Source organism: Petaurus breviceps, unplaced genomic scaffold (genome assembly GCF_028583685.1).
Source record: "Petaurus breviceps papuanus isolate PSGF00001 unplaced genomic scaffold, PetGlider_PUasm1.0 90865, whole genome shotgun sequence".
Classification (NCBI taxonomy): domain Eukaryota; kingdom Metazoa; phylum Chordata; class Mammalia; order Diprotodontia; family Petauridae; genus Petaurus; species Petaurus breviceps.
In genome coordinates, this window is record NW_027187367.1 from 3,853,531 (window position 1) to 3,870,083 (window position 16,553).

At 43.4% G+C, this 16,553-nt stretch overlaps 1 protein-coding gene and 1 long non-coding RNA gene across 14 annotated transcripts in view; one reads left to right on the forward strand and one right to left on the reverse strand.

Moving 5' to 3' along the window:
- LOC138149954 (uncharacterized) lies at positions 1-12,730 on the reverse strand. 4 transcript variants are annotated; one of them, XR_011165478.1, is made up of 4 exons: positions 11,654-12,730; positions 6,181-6,507; positions 4,756-4,841; positions 1-568 (listed from the first exon to the last, which is right to left on the reverse strand). It is a non-coding gene; the product is annotated as an uncharacterized lncRNA (long non-coding RNA). The 4 variants fall into 4 exon arrangements; XR_011165476.1 differs by having other exon boundaries at positions 1-692; XR_011165475.1 differs by having other exon boundaries at positions 1-731.
- Positions 10,041-16,553, forward strand: part of DDR1 (discoidin domain receptor tyrosine kinase 1) — a 21,124-nt gene continuing 14,611 nt past the window's right edge. For 2 of the 10 annotated variants that reach the window (XM_069073196.1, XM_069073206.1), the window contains exon 1: positions 12,915-13,048. Coding sequence is in view for 2 of the 10 variants with exons in the window: in XM_069073195.1 (XP_068929296.1) it covers positions 12,892-13,048 (157 nt within the window). In the remaining 8 variants the exon portion in view is untranslated. Of the gene's footprint in view, positions 10,196-12,840; positions 13,089-16,553 lie in introns of those variants that run through there. The other 8 variants (XM_069073203.1, XM_069073200.1, XM_069073201.1 and 5 more) reach the window with 8 other exon arrangements.

Below are 16,553 nucleotides of genomic sequence, written 5' to 3' on the forward strand. Positions count from 1 at the left end.
GAGCTAACTGCAGTTTAGTTTTAATTTAGACTTTCAGAGTCTAGGTGAACATAAATGCAAAACAGACATTAAAAAAGCAGAGAGAAGCTTGGGATAAGTACATCCTTTTCAGGGAGGGAGAGGAGAGATGGGAAAAAAGAAGCGTGTCATCATGGTCATTTTCAGCAAATAAGAACAGGTGCATTCTTTCTGCTGTGGCCCTGGATGTCCCTGAATTGTTCATCCACATCCTTTTCAAGCCTCTTCCCCACCCCCATTACCCCCAACTCCATGCTGGGTACAGCTGGAACAACAAAAGCCGGAGTGGTGCTGAGCACCGTCCATCGGTTGTGCGGTTCTCCCACCCTCTCTCATCGTTTTGGTGCACTGTCACTCAGAGTTTGAAGGTTGAAGGCATCTGTTATCATAGAAGAAGCCTCTTGAACGTGGGTGCTGACAGTAGCCTCCCCAGGGCATCTCTCCTCCCAGACACATGGTGGGCTACAACTTTTTTCCTCTGTGGCCACTGGACCACTGCTCAGTGCTCTTGGACCTCTTGCCTCTTGATGGAATTTGTTTCTGCATCCTCCTTTGGGACAAGGAGAGAGGGAGACCAACTTTTTCTGGAGGTAATAATAGCCCCCAGTGGTCTTTGGATTAGGTTATGATGATGATTTCTGTTCTCTGTTGAAGGCCTTCATCTCAGTTAACTCCTTGGACAAATGAGGTTTATGAACAATTTGTGAGCAGACCTAAAATTATGTCATATAAGCATCACTGGATGGCACTAGCAATATTTAACTTGGAGAAGACTTGGGAAGGGTGGGGATGAGAGCAGTTTTTTTTAAAGGAATAATGATGGTGATGGCTCACATTTATATAGCACTTTAAGGTTTAAAAGGATAAACAACTAGGGGGATAGAAGAATGGACCTGCATTCAGTAAGACTTGAATTCAAATTGGTTTTAAACACTTACTAGCAGTATGACTATGGACAAGTCACTTCACTGCCTGCCTCGGTTTCCTCACCTGCCTCCCAGGGTTGTTGTGAGGATAAAATGAAATATTTATAAAGTGCTTTGCAAACTTTAAAGTGCTATATAAATATTAGCTATTATAATAACCTTGTGAACTAAGCAGTACCATTGTTACTCCCATTTTTCAGGGAAGAAAAAATTGAGTTTTAGAGAGGTTAAATGATATTCTCTCTCTCTCTCTATATATATATAGTCACATAGGAAGGAAATGTGGATCCAGAATGTGAACCTTAGTATTCTGTCCCAAATATTTGAAGGACAAGTTAGGCAGAGAAGCAATTAAATGTTCATCTGAGAACATCCAAAAGGAAAAACTAAGAACAATAGGTGAAATTTGATAGGAAAACATATTTTTTTGCATTAATATGAGGAAATTAGAGCCAACCAATGGAGGTCTTAATGGAGGAAGGCAAATTTGACAGAGGTAGCATTGACTCTTGGTGAGATGAGACTGGAATTAGACTTTGAAAAGGCAATCTTTATTCAAAATAAAAAAAAGAAGGATATAATGAGATTAGAGAACATTACTTTTGCAATAACTTAATTGCATCTACTGGCTGACTGTTAATGGGAAATTGGTTAGGGTTCATGAGTTATAGAAGAACTATAAGAGTTATAGAAGTAACTACTCATTGGATATCCCAGAAAAGGGATTTTTTTAACCTGAGAACTTTCAGAAAAAAAGTTTTGATTAACTATATTTCAATTTAACTGATTTTCTTTATAATCTTTTATATTTTATTTTATGAACTTTAAAATGTTATCTTGAGAAGGGGTGCAAAGGATTAATTGGGCTGACAATTGTCCTAGAACATGAGGGAGCAGCTGCCCTCTGGGGACCCATCTTATCCAAGAGGACATCATTGGAGACCCTGTCAAATTTCTTGCTGAAATCAAGATACATAGAAGATCCTGATCTGTGAGTCTAATAACCCTTTGCAAAAAAAAGAAATTAAGTTATTTCAACAAGAATTGCTTGAGAGAGCCTATATGGACACCTAATGTTCACCATTTTTCTTTTCTAAGTGATCTCGTCCTATCTGTTTAAAAATCTAGCATTAGGTTTGCTGTTTGAGGCGTGGCCAGTGGGTTAGTTTAGATGGTATATCTGCAGGTTGGAGTAGTGGATAAGAAATATCCTTGGAGAAAAGAAGATGAATTTAAGTCCTGTCTTAAGTCCTGACAGGTAGTGTTGGTCAGAACCTGGTCCAGTCACTTAGGTTCTCAATGTTCCAGGCTACTCTCCAAACCTCTAAATTAGAAAACAGTTGTCCATCTACATTGGTAGAGGAAGTTTCTTCACTGCAAGTTCCCTACACCAACGAAATTACTGGTGTGTTTTTTAAAATAGCTAAAATTATATATATAAATTACAATTATAGCCACAATTGTGTGTGTGTGTGTGTGTGTGTGTGTGTGTGTGTGTATCAAATGGATCTCTAGCATTGACGTGACTGGCCTGGAGATTTGGTTGGGGGCGGGGGGACATTATAATAACAGCTAGTATTCATATAGCACTTACCATAAACCAGGGACTTTACAAATATTTCATTTGGTCCTCACAAGAACCCTGGAGGGTAGGTACTATTATTTTCCCATTTTACAGATGAAGAAACTGAGATCAGATGAGATTAAGTGACTTGCTTGTGTTTGACTCTACATTTGAACTCAGGTCTCTATTATAGGTCCAGAGCTTTATCCACTGCTCCACCTAATGGACAAGCGTCTTCAAGTATTTGAATGTATATCATGTGGAAGAAGGGTTGCATTTTTTTCTTTTTGCTCCTGCCCTTTTAAAAAATCTCTTAATATGCTTTTTACAACACTCTCTGTGTCTGTGTCTCCTTTTCAGAAAGTCAGGGACCCTGCCAGCACCTAACACAGAGCTCTACACAAAGGCTATGCTTAGCTTAGCAAATATTTTTCTTTTGCTTCATTGCTGGATGTAGATACCAAAGTATTATTAGCTCCTCCCCCGTCTCCTTTCTATCAGTTACATTATTTTGCAAGTGCTGAAGAAGTTGCTTTGTAATCGTCCACAGGCGTTTTCGCCGCCTGTACCACGAACAAAGCCACCCAGTGCGATGAGTCAGCTCTCTGCGAACAAGAACAGAGCTGCCTTTGCTCTCGCCTAGCTCCAAACCACAGGGCTCCGCGCTCGGTCCCGGCGCACTGCTCAATAACCCACACGTTTCTCCATGGCCAAGGTAGCCGCAGCTCTCTCAACGCCCTCACTTAGGCCAAGCTCAATCCATCTCAGAACAGTTAATTTAGACAAGGAGCAGGTTTCCCAGGAAACCTGAGATCAAGCCCACCTTGTCTTTAAGGACTTAAGGAGTCCTTATCTCCTTCGAGTTCCAGACCCAGGTAGTCACGTAGACTGCTTTCTTCGCTCTGTGGGTTTCCCCAGTCGGCCGCATTACTGGGCTGCTACGCCACCTTGCGGCCACATTGGGTCATTGCAGGGACCTCAAGAGTCAGGTTCCTGAGGCTTGTAAATGAAATTGCTCCTCAGCCATTGGCCGCAGCTCCTCCCACTGCAGAGCTATTCTGGGGAGTGGGAGAAAGACAAAGGATTGTGGGAGGGAGGCAGTTATTCACCAAGGAATAAGAGTTATGGTCTATGGTTCTAGCGTCAGTTGGGGAATTTTTCTCTCATTCTGTATTCTTCCCTAGTTTTCTTCTCTATAAGCTTTTAACCTAGTCCATCAGTATTAGAAGGGTGATAAGAATTCTAGAAGAAAGGGTGCTTAAAAGGAAGCTGTTTGTGTCACAGGACACTCCCATCTCCTCACTGCAACCATTTTCACAAGCTGTCCTCCATGTCTGGAACTCTCTCCCTCCACATCTCTGCCTCCAGGTTTCCTCTGAAAGAGACCTTTCCCAGTATGAGGCGCAGTAAAGGACTCCTTAATCAAATCCTCCTTAATTTTAGTGGTTTCCCTTTCAGAATATCCCTCAATTTATCTGGTATTTATTTTGTACATATCTGTTTGCAAATATACACATTTAGATAGATGTATGTATACAGATATGTCTACCTATACGTGTATATTGTATGTACAAGTACCTACAAATATAGATACAGATATCTGTATATATCTTGTGAATTGTTGTTTGCATGTTGCCTTCCCTGATAGACCTAAACAGCTAAGTGGCCAGTGTATAGAGCACTGAATTCAAATCTGGATGAAGACACTAACTGTGTGACTTTGGGCTAGTCACTTAACCAATGTTTGCCTCAGTCCAACTGTAAAAATGGGCATAATATAATCTACCTCCAAGGGTTGTGAGAATCAAATGAAATAATATTTATAAAGTGCTTATTAGCACAGTGCTTGATTCTTAGTAGGCTCTTAATAAATTCTGGTTGACTATTTGGTGACCCAAAGTAAGGAGACTTGGTTTCTCATCCTGTCTGATATATGACTTCCAGCATATAATGCTATGGACTAAGAATGACAGAATGTCATGATTTCAGAAGAATTAAAATAAAATAATGAAATTTATAGCTGGAAGGAACATGGGAAATGTTGGGTGGAACCTGTGAGAAGAAAAGAACAATGAGGTTAAGTGTAAGCAGGTTGTAGCAAGTTACCAAAGATGACTTTTGTGAAAGAACTTGTATAAAAGACTTGCTCAAGACATGTTGGAGGTAGCCTAGTTAGAATGAGCCTGAGTAGCAGAAGGAACTAAGGGAGGAAAGAAGAAAGGACACAAATATTCATTAGGTGCTTACTTTGTGCCAGGCATGTTGTATATGGATGCACTGTGAGATATCAAATCAACAAGAGAAAAGCTTTGAGTCAATCCTCTGTGGAAGATCTGTGGGAAAAAGTGGATGAGGATTACCTAAGTTGAGAGTGGGCCCCTTATAGTGATGAACTCATAGGTCTACAATGGGAAAGATTCTTAGAGATAATCTAGTCCAGGGGTGAGGAACCTGAAGCTTCAAGGCCACATGTGGCCCTCTAGGTCCTCATGTACCACTTTTTTTTTTTTTGCTTTTTGGAGGGGGGAAGGCAGGGCAATTGGGGTTAAGTGACTTACCCAAGGTCACACGTCTAGTACGTATGTCAAGTGTCTGAAGCTGGATTTGAACCCAGGTTCTTCTGACTTCAGGGCTGATACTCTATTCACCGTACCACCTAACCACCCCCTTGGATGATGCCTTTTGACTGAATCCAAGTTTTACAGAACAAATCCTTTTATTAAGGAGGATTTGTTTTGTGAAGTTTGGATTCAGTCAAAGGACTGCACTTGAGAACCTAGAGGGCCACATGTGGCCTTGAGGTCACAGGTTCCCCACCCCTGGTTTCTAGTCCAATTCCCTTATTTTACACAAGTAATTGAGGCCCAGAGAAGTTAAATGACCTGACTGATTTTACCCAGGTATTAAGTAACCTAGCATTCAAACTCAGCTTCAGTGACTCCAAGTTCAATTTTCTTCCCATTTCACATTACTTCCCTTTATGAATGCACCAAAGTAAATAGTTACTTTTCTACATAGCTAAAGTAGCTGTTTCTGCATTGGTAAGATGGTGATGAATAATCCTTCTCCTATCTGCCTCACAAGATAATTCTAGAAACTCAGAACTGTAAGAGAACCCAGAAACCATTTAACCCATCCTGTTAAGGGATTAAGAATTCCTTTTGACATATGGTCATTGAGTCTCCCTTTGAAAATCAGCAATTATGATGATTTTCTGAGGTAACTATTTTCAGAGGCAACCAATTCCATTTTTGGCCAACTTGACTTGCTAGGAATTTTTTCTCATATCAAACCTTAAATTTTGTTCCTGTAATTTTTACCCATAGCTCTGGGTCCACCAAAGGACAAGTCTAATATGTTTTCAACATTATAGCTCTTCAAATATTAAATAAGCAAATATTAATTAAATGATAGGTATGTGCCAAAAACTATGCTAGGTCTTGGGGATACAAATATAATAGTGAAAAAATTTATGCCCTCAAGGAGCTTACAGTCTTTTTGAGAAGACACAGCATGTTCACACACATACACATACAGAGATAGGTAAGATAGATAAAGAATTAACTTAGCGCATACTGTATGCCAGGGGTATATGGGGTATTCAGGGAGGGCTAGCACCTTTGGTGTGAGAACTCTTTTCAGGGATGCTCCCATCTTTCACCCAACTCTCACCTGTGGCTCTAAGAAGCTGTAACACGTGCAGAGGTCACACTCTGGTAAAACCGTCTTGGCAGATGGGATAACCAGGTTGACAATAACTGACTGGCCTCAAACACATTGGTGAGTTAGGAGGATGTCTACCCCCAAGTATGTGAAGACTTCCTCCAGTGGAATGGAAAGATGAGAACAATTTGTTCCAGTGGCCATGAAGGCAGCTGAAGCAGGCACTGTGGAATACTTAGAGCTTGATCACACATCAAAGATTCCAAAGTCATCCAATGCATCTCAGGCCATCGCCAGTTGTCCTGCCTTTTGCCTTGCCACTGGACTGTGATGAATCTGGAAGAGAGAGTGGTTATAGAATTTGGAACTCAAAACTTTTTTTAATGTCTTAAAAATTGTTTTAACATGTAATTGGGGAAAATAAAATATATAAAAAAGAGAAAGTGAAGCTGGTGACTTCATATAACTCATTTAAATCCAAATCACTCAAGAGTTAAGACATCACCCCATGATATGTTGGTCCTCTTCAAAACAAAGGACAAATGACAGCAACTATATAGAAGGCATCATATATCCAAAGCAGATTTAAGAGGAGGGGGTGAGGAAGTACTAGAAGCTGAGGGTACAGAAAAGGTTTACTCTAGAAAATGGTATTTAATCTGATCTTGAAGGAAACTAAGGGTTTTAAGAAGTGGAGGTGAAGAAGGAATGCATTATAGAAATGGAAAATGCAAAGGCATTGAGATGGGGGATAAAGTACCTCTTATAAAGAATAATAAAAAGGCTAGTTTTGTTGAATGTGAAGGGGACTAATATATGATAAGGCTGGAAAGGTAGGTTGGGGCCGGACTGTGAAGGGCTTTAAATGCCAGACTGAGGAATTTGTATTTAATCCTAGAGGTAATCGGGAGCCTCTGGAGAATATTGATAGGGAATGAAATGGAAAATCACTTTGGCAGTTATTTGAAAGATAGGTTATAGTTGGGAGAGATGAGGCAAGTACACCAGTTAAGAAGCTGCTGATATAGTTCAGACAAGAAGTTATAAGAGCTTGAACAAGGGTGGTGGTCATGTAAATGGAAAGGGAGTAGATAAGACAAGTACTGTGGAGACAGAAATGGCAAGATGCGTCAACTGATAAGATATGTGGGAGAAGAACAAGTAGAGGATGACTTAGGAGTGACTTGAAAAATGGTGGTACCCTGGATAGACATAGGGTTAGAAGAAGGGTGGGTTTGGGGGGAAAGTTAATGAATTCTGGACATGAACTTTAGATGCCTATGGGAATCCAGTTTTAAATGTCCCATAGGCAGTTTGTGGTGTGGGACTGGAGTTTAGGAGAGATATTAGGGCTAGATATATAGATCTGGACTAGAGATGATAATTAAAGCCATGCATGCAGATGAGGTCACCAAGAGAGAAAGTAGAGAGAAAGAAGAGGACCCAGGCAGTGCTTTAGAGGTACACCTACTGTTAGGGGGTATGATAAAGAATGATGAAGAGATGGACAAGGAGTGGCAGAAGAACAGTTAGAAGGAGAACCAAGGGAAAGAAAGCAGTGGCACAAAAACCCAGGGAAGATAGAATGCTAAGAGTAAAGGGTGGGGGTGGCCAGGTGGCTCAGCAAGTAGGAGCACCGGCTCCAGTGTTGGGATGACCTGGGGATCAAATCCGGGCTCAGATACTTAGCATCACACCCAGAAAATAACTGGCCGTGTAACCTTGAGCAAGTTACTTAACCCCAATTGCTTAAAAAAAAAAAAAGAAAGAAAAAAAGAGTAAAGGGTGATCAAAAGTGTCAAATGATGCCCAGAGGTCAAGGAGGACTGAGAAAAGACCACCACATTTGACAATTAAAAGATCAGAAGACAACTCAAAGACAACAATCTTCCTAATGTTCCTCCTAAGTTTTTTCTCTTCCTGTCTATATTGTTATGTATATTGTTATTGATCCTTGTATGGCATAGTTTTGAGTGTCTTTACTATTATAGTTAGTGATAACCATCCTCTGTATTTTCTTTTGGTCTCTTCTGTATTTTTTTAAAAACTGCTTTAAAGACTCTCTTTTTTTGTTTCTTTTTTTCAAGCAATGCTATCTCTAGCTTCCCCTTTCCCCCTAAATAAAAACACACAAACACATAAACACTTCTTTGTAACAAATAAGCATAGTCAAGCAAAACAAATGTATACATTTTCAATGTCCAAAAATGTATGCTTCATTCTGTAACTTTATTCCATCACCTCTCTGTTGGGAGGTGGGTAGTGTTCTTCATCACTGATCCTTAAGATGGTTGGTTATTGCATTAATCAGTCTTTCAAAGTTCTGCTCACTTTTTTCTTTTTTGCCTTTTTTTGGGGGGGAGGGCAATTGGGGTTAAGTGACTTGCCAAAGATCACACAGCTGGTAAGTGTTAAATGTCTGAGTAAGATTTGAACTCAGGTCCTCCTGACTCCAGAGCTGGTTCTCTATTCATCGAGCCACCTAGCTTCCCCCTAAAGTTCTGCTCACTTTTAATTTGCATCAATCATACAAGTTTCCCAGGATTCTCAGAAACCATCCCATTGGTCATTTCTTATGGTATAAAACTATTACCATAAACCTTAATTTGTTCAGCCGTCTTTTAATTGATGGGCATCTTCTGTTTATAGTTCAAAAAGAACTTCTAAAAATATTGATGTACAGATGGACCCTTTTCCTCTTTCTTTGATCTGTTTAGGGTGGAGCTTATGTTCTAATAGACATTCTACATAGGGGAGTAGTGCCTAGGGAATAGTATTCTGACTTGGAAAATACAGAAACTATAGTTATAGTTAAAAACACTGATGATCACATTGCTTGTGGGCATAAACAGGCCTAGAGTTGACCCTTCAGAGTTAGTGGAGAGACTTGATCATCTTGTAGTCCCATTTTCCTCACTATGGTTTCAGGGCCTCTGCTGAAGCACTACCTCTATCTGTCCACTAGGGCTCAGACATAAACCATAGAACCCAGGTGACCCTGCTTTTCTATGACTCAGAGGCAAAGGAACAAACTATCCAGGGATGAAGTATGAAGCCAGAAGAAAAGCCTCAGGGGAGTCTTAATAATTGTCTTCAGGTATTCAAAAGGTTATAATGTGGTAGAGGGATTAGACTTGTCCAGTTTGGCAACAGAGCGGCCGAATCAGGACCAATGGATGGATGTTGCAAAGGTTCAAATTCAAATTCAGTTTTGATTTAAAGAAAAACTTCTGAACAATTAACCCTGTCCAAAAATGTAATGGGCTGCCTTGGGAGGAGGAAGGCTCTTCCTCATTGGAGATCTTTCATCAGGATTTGGATGGCCACTTGTAGAGTTTGCCAAATTGGAAGATTCCTTTCTGGTAGAGAGGTTGGACAGTCCTTTCTGTCCGTGATGTTCAGTGATTGTGTTGAGCTGCTATCCTTCCCACTATCCATTACCACCAAATTCCAGTTTTTGCTCCTGTGCAAAGGCTGCTCCTTTCAGCCTATGGAATGGATTTTCTACTGAAACCCTTACCTGTGCCAATCCTACAATCTCCCTATCTTGCTGACTGAATGAAAAGGGCCATACACATTCTTAATGTTAAAGCCTCACATCTCTGCCTCTTAAAAAAAATTCTCCCTTTATCCAAGCTCTTTGTCTAGCTGTTTTGTCTTTGTATTTTTTTTTTCCCATGCAGCCTCCTTTCTTCCCCAGCTTTTCTTTACCTAATCTTGCCCTCCCCCACTTTGCCTGGCTCTCAGCACTACTCTCTCCCAGCGGGGGCTGAGAAGGCTTGGAAGAGGGACATGGGACTGGCGTTGCCATGACCACCGCAAAGCCGGCCGCAGCTGGTCGGGGCAGCTGCTCCCAGGATCCTGTGCTGGGACTAAGCACCGCCCTGAGTGGACAAAGCCAAGGAACCGGGAGGCCCTGGGGCCCCACGGCAGGCACCCCCCCCTCCAAATTCAGGGCCTTAAACGGAAAGGACCCAGGGGATCCCTGAACACAGCCGCAGGTCAGAGGTGGGGGAATGAATGGGTGAGTGATCTGGGGGTGGGAAATAAGGACTGCAGTTTGGACGTCCCTCTCTAGGAGGAGGGACAGACAGAAAGGGAGAGACAGACCAAGTGACTGCCTGGAAGAGAAGGGCGGAGGGGAGAGAAGATTGGGGATGGGGAAAGAAGGTAGCAGGAGTGAATGAGAGGGGAAACAGGGCATAGGGAATAGGGAATGTGGAATAGAGTTTGGTGTACAGAATAGTGCTGGGGAAAGAGATGGGGGTTGGGAGCTGAGGTGGGTAGGATGCTACCAGGTTGCGGACTTTCTGATCTCTGTGACCTCATCTTCCCCCTCAGCATCTTTCATCTTCCTCCCTTTTTCCTCTTAATCTCCCTGTCTTCTTTGTCCTATCACTTCCTTCCTTGCTTCTAGTCACTCTTTTTCATTGTCCCTTGCCCTTCATCTTGTATATTTCTCTCCCTCAGCTATTGTTATCCTGTCCATATATCAGTTTTACACACTCCCTCATTTTTTTCAGTCTCTCACCCTTTTACTATGCTCTCCCTCTAGCCATTCCTTCAAAGGGTTATTAAACTAATCTTGCTTTTACATTGAACTAACCATGTCACTCCTTTGCCCAAAACCTTCCTATGGTTCCCTATTATCTACAAAGTTCAATCTTCTTAGTATTCAAGAACCTCCATAATTTAGTACCACCCATCCATCTTAGTCTTCTTTTATACTATTTTCCTTCCCTCCCCCTTGGAATATTCTATGCTACAATCAAATTGGACCCACTGTACGTGGCTTGGAATTTTCTACCTCTGTGCTTTTACTCACAGAATATTCTATGCCTGGAATGCTTTCCTCTCTGATGAATTCTTCCTCATCCTTTAAAGTGTAATTTAACCGTTGCTTCTCTTGGAAACTTTCTCTGTTTCTTCTTCTTACTCCCCGCTTCCTACACCAGGGAGTAGTTCCTTTTTTGGATCTTACATCTTTGTTTTCACTTCTCTTTTAACTTTTCTCTGTCTTTCACTTCACTAAAATAATTTTGTGTTTATAGATATTTGTGTATGTTATAGCTCTTTATTAGATTGTAATTTTCATGAAAGCAGGTCCTTTTTGTGTTCACCAGCACCTAACATAGTCCTCTGAAATTTAATAGAATTCTCTTAGCCTTACCCTATTTCTCCACACCTGTCTTCCTCGGTTGTTCCTTTGCTCCTTCCGCTTTCATTTTCCCACTTTTCTTTGGGGTCCTCAGACTCACCCCTTCTTTCTTTCTCACCTTTCTGTTCCTCAGTCTGTTCTCTTTCCTCTTTCCTTTCTCTCTCAGTTTTTTATCTCCCCATTTTATTGTCCTTCAAATGTCTCTCCTTTATCTATGGTCCTTATTTCATGTTCTTTTATAGTAGAACCAAAACATGGTTCAGTGATCCAAGTATCAGGTCTTCCCAGTTTGGTTACTACCAACCCCCCTCCACCCCCAAATACCTTTTATATGAAGGCTCCTTTGCTCTCTGTCCCCCCAGCTGTTTTCTTGCTTCTCCCCGGAGCCAGCTGCATCTCCAGGAGGAAATCTAGCCCATTATGGGAGGTCCATCCGGGCCTCTTCTTTCCTTCTTCTTGATGTTTCCAAACAGTGGTTGGGTGGTCTATTGAGCTATGAGCTTCACTCTCCTATTGCCCCCTCCCCAGCTTTCAGCTTCTCCAGTTGCTCTCCCTGACACAGCTGTGCTTCCCTCCATGGGCAGTAAATTCAGATTGCTGGAGCCAGAGGACACCTTATAAATCATCTAGTCCAATCATCTCCTTTATCAGGTGGGGAAACTGAGGTCCATAGAACTACTCTAGGTATGACTAGTCCAAGGTCCCACTGCTAGTTAGTGACAGAGCTAGGATTTTGGACCTACTTAGTCCAGCTCCTTTTGCTGTTCCACGTTGCCAATTGAAGCTTGCTGCCTGGCATGATGCAGATAGCCAAGGACATGGGAACTCCTGGCAAATACGATGTGGCTGTGTGGCATTGGAGAAACATAGGGTCCTCAGGGGAATTGAGATGATATGAAGACATGAGAGCTTGTGGGGAGAGAAAAAGGACCTGGGATGATGACTTGGGAGCCTCTAAGATGGGGTGGAGAGGCTCTGGGGATTCCAGGGAGATGGGAGTGAGGACACCAAGACTTTCCACAGAGGGAAATTGGGGTCCTTTGGCTTGATCTGGAGCCGTCTGTATTCATGGGCTCTCCCCTCTCCCGCCCCTGGGAATCTCGGCTCCAGTCTTACATTCCAGTTGGCTCCAGCCTCCTTTCCCTTGTCACTTGACTCCGATTGGCACAGCATACTTCCCCTTCCCACTCTCTCCCCCCTCCACAGGCTGTCTACCCCCAGGTCCCTGGCCCTAGGCTGGGGTTCTCTGGAAAGAGTTAAGATGAGTGAGCACCTCAGCCCAGGGACTGCGGCCAGGCTAGGTTTATAGTCTTCCTGGTCCCCAGATCTCCCTTTCCCACCTTGATCCCCGTCTCTGTTTGGCATTGCCTTATCATGAGCCCAGTGTCAGTATTGGTCTGGAGTGGGGAATGTCTCAATGGAGTGTAAGGGGCTCAAGCTCCATTCCTGAAAAGTCTGGCTCTGGCTTTAGGTCCTCCCTCACTGGAGTTTCCCTTTCTCGTGGTTGCTGCTACATCTGCTTGCCAGGATAGTAGTCGTCTCCAGCCCCCTGGAAAAGGAGGATGGGGGTGGAGGCTGAGGTGTGGTTACCTATTCTAGGACCTAGCCCTAGCCCCTCCCTCGTGCTCAGGTCCGCCTCTCTTCCTTCCCACCCCTCCTTGTCTGGCCTCTCTGGGAACCCAGTTTCCCCATCTGCCTGCCGATCTCTTCTCTGGAGCGGTATGAGTACTTTGGGTGGACCACATAGGGTGGGAAGGGGGTATGTATGTCTCTCTGTGTTTGTGTATGCTATGGAGTTTGTGTTCAGGTGTTAGAGTGTTTTTATGTCTCCTGTCTGCTTTTCTGTACCGGTTTCTGATTGGGACTTTACATTTATATCCTGGGATTTGTTACCTCTGTGTGCCTCTTTGAACAGGTGTGAACTTTTCTCTGATTACATAATTATTGAGGGGAATATGTATCACCTAACTGGTATGTTGGTGTAGGATTGTGTATGTATGTCCGTATGTTCGGGCGGGGAGGTTTAAATCTGGTTAAGGTGAGTGTCCAGGAATGTGGCAGAATGGATCTTCCCCACTTTCCCCTGTGTCTCGCCTCTCTCTACGTCAGTCCACTTAAGAGACTGCCTTTTCTCTACTTCATTCTCTTCTTTCTCATCACTTCTTCCCTTTGTGTTTCTCTCTCCCTGTATCTGCCTTACTCATTTTGTCCGTTCACTCCCCCTGACCCAGGGATCTATATTTAGACAGTATACTCTAAATGTTGAGATCCTGGGGCTACCACCATATACTGCTCCCAGAAGCAGCATCTGGTTGGGTTTGCTGGGGTCAGTAGATCCGGACCCTGGTTTGGTGGGAAGCAGAGGAGAACCAGGGCACAGGGTAATGGACTCTAAGGTACTCCCTGATTGGAGCTGGGACCTCGGGCTGGGGAGTGGTGGTGGTGAGAGTTGGTAGGGTAGGAGAGTGGGAAGAACCAGTGGTTAGTTGACTAGTAGACTGATACTCCGTCTGTAATGGAAGCCATGGGTATGAAATGAAGTTAGATGAGATTATATGGCCAGGAGAAAGGACACCACAGCCCCACAGGAAGGCAAGTAGCTAGGAAAGGGACAGGCAGGTGGGACATTGTGCCCCTCCCCCACTTGGTGCTTTCGGTGTGCTCAGTTCTAGGCTGGGCCTGCAAGAACCTGCTCCTTCCCACCTGCCCTGGGGGCCTCTCTGGCTCACACCCCTCTTTTGGAACTGAGCCCAGAAAAGGAGGAGCCAGAAAGAAGAGATTACTTCTTGTAGCCTGGCTCTCTGCCTTTGACACCACAGCTCTAAGTCTGCTGTTTCGGGGAGAAGAGGAAAGTGGAAACATTGGAGAGGAGAAGAGCAGCAAAGTTATGGGGTCTAGGTGGGGTCGGGGAGAAAATAAAAATGTAGGGTATGAGCTGGGTGCAGTGCAGTAGAAGCCTATAAGGAGGTGGGGGAAGGGAGAGGAGGGGCTGGGGAGGGGAGTGGCCAGTATGAGAAATGGAATCAGTGGAGTGGGAAAGGAGTTCTAGGGGCCCACAGAAGGGCTAGTGCGAACGGGGCAGTGATGAGAGAGGGATATAAAAGTAGTGGAAAAGATATAAGGCAAGTGCAGAGAATGCTGGGGTGGGGAGGAATTTAGGAGCTGCAGATGGCAGTGTAAGAGAAAAGAGAGGGAAAGGGAACAGGGAGAAGAGAGAAGAAAAAGGTGAGGTGAAGGAAGGAAAAAGGAAGGCAAAGAGGTAGCTGAGTTGTAGGAGGAGGGAGTTTGCTCCTTGGGCCTGAGAAGCTCCAGCTCTTGGATACTCTCCCCAGAGAAGGCCCCCCAACAGCTGCTCTTGGGAGCCACCTCCTGACACCCGAGCCTGACTGGCGCCTCCTTCTCTGGACTCCCTCCTTTCTCTCCTCCCCCACCTCCTGCTTGGCAGGGTCCAGCTACTGAACAGGCTGGGCTGTTGGAGGCAGGAAGCCTGGGTCTTCTTGAAAGAGGGAGAAGTAGAGAGTGATAGTGATGGGTGAGGACCTCCTGGTGGGGACAAAACAGAAACCTGAAAGGATGGGGGACCCCTGGGTCCTAGGAGGGAAGTGGTAGCTAAAGGGGTTTGGGACACAGGATGCTTATTGTTTCTACTTGGTTCAATCAAACTATTTCAGTCTAGCTTCCCTGTCCCAATCACTACGCATCAAAATATTATCCTGTCCTACTAAGAGAGCCCTCCTAACTTTCAAGACAGAGTGTCATGGTACTGTCTTTCTCTGCCACAGACACATCCTGGAACCTCTCTGGGGGGTAGTTCCTCAGTATTCAGAATTCATGCCTTGCCAAGTAGGGCATATTCAGCTGGAGAAACCCCCTAAAATGCCACTCTGGTTTTGCCCTCTGGCCACCCCTGTCACAGGATCATAGGGTCACATTTTACAGCTTGAAAGAACCTTAGGCAGTAGACCTATTAGACATCATCAAATACAACTCCCTTTTTTTTAATAGAAGAAGAAAGTGAAGCCCAGAGAGGTAAAGTGATTTGCTCAGGGTTACATAGCTGTAAAGCAGCCTAGGGAGGATTTGAACACAGGTCTTCCTGACTCCATGTCCAGCACTGCATCCACTAAACTACACTAGGAATTATCTGCATAGGGATGGTATCTGGGATGGAAACCAATGAGGTTATCAAACAGCAGAGTACAGTGGGAAAAGAGGAGGGCCCAGAACAGAGACTTGGGATAGGTGCTCCTTCAGAGAGTAGGCATGGCATGAATGATAAACCCTGGGAAGCACATTCTTAATGATAAACTTCTCTCTCTAAACTGATTTCAACAACATATACCAAAAAACTCCCAAACTAAACAAACAAAAAGCCAGACCAGGCCTACACCTTCATAAGCCTAATGTATCAATAGCCCAATCATTCCCCAATAATCTGCTTAGGATGATAATGGTTATAATTTATACCCCTTAATAAAAGGATTTGTTCTGTGAAATTTGGAGTCAAAGGGCTGTACTCAAGGACCTAGAAGGCTATGTGTAACTTCAAGGCTACAAGTTTCCCACCTGTGGAGCCGAATCACAACCTCAGAAGTTTCTACCCCCACCCAAACCCTAGACCAAACTGTAAGGTGTCCACACACTATACACATCTATAGGCTAGCCCCCCAAGTGTTTCCCGAGCTCCAACTGATCAGATCAAAGACTGGCATTTCTAAGAAGTACTTACAGATTGTTAAAGCAGGAGTTGTTGGATCTGAGGGAAGAAACCCAGAGGAAGAAGTAAAAATAAGGAGAAAACAAGATTTAGTTACTTTTCTTGGTCACTTTTCCCCCTTTCCTTCCAGATTTCTCTTTTTTCCCCATCTGTTTCTTAGGCTTATAGTTCTCTACTGTACATGTGCCGAGGGGCTGAAGCTCCTTATTCTTGGGTGTCTTAGGTATTTATGCACAAGAGTACACAGATATTTGTGTATAAGAGATATTCCTTTTACCAGGATTTTATTGCTGTTCATGCAGCTTTTGTTTTATTATTCTCCCCAGGATTTATCTCTTATTAATGAAATCAGATTTGCTAAGAATCTGATTTGTGGTTAAGAGTTAATGTCATTATGAGGTTATGAGGGTGCATGTCTCTGGAGATGTATAGGTTTGATATATGGATGTGAGAGGGTTGTAGTTGGGTCCAAATGAAATGATGTATAAAAAGCGCTATACACATGTC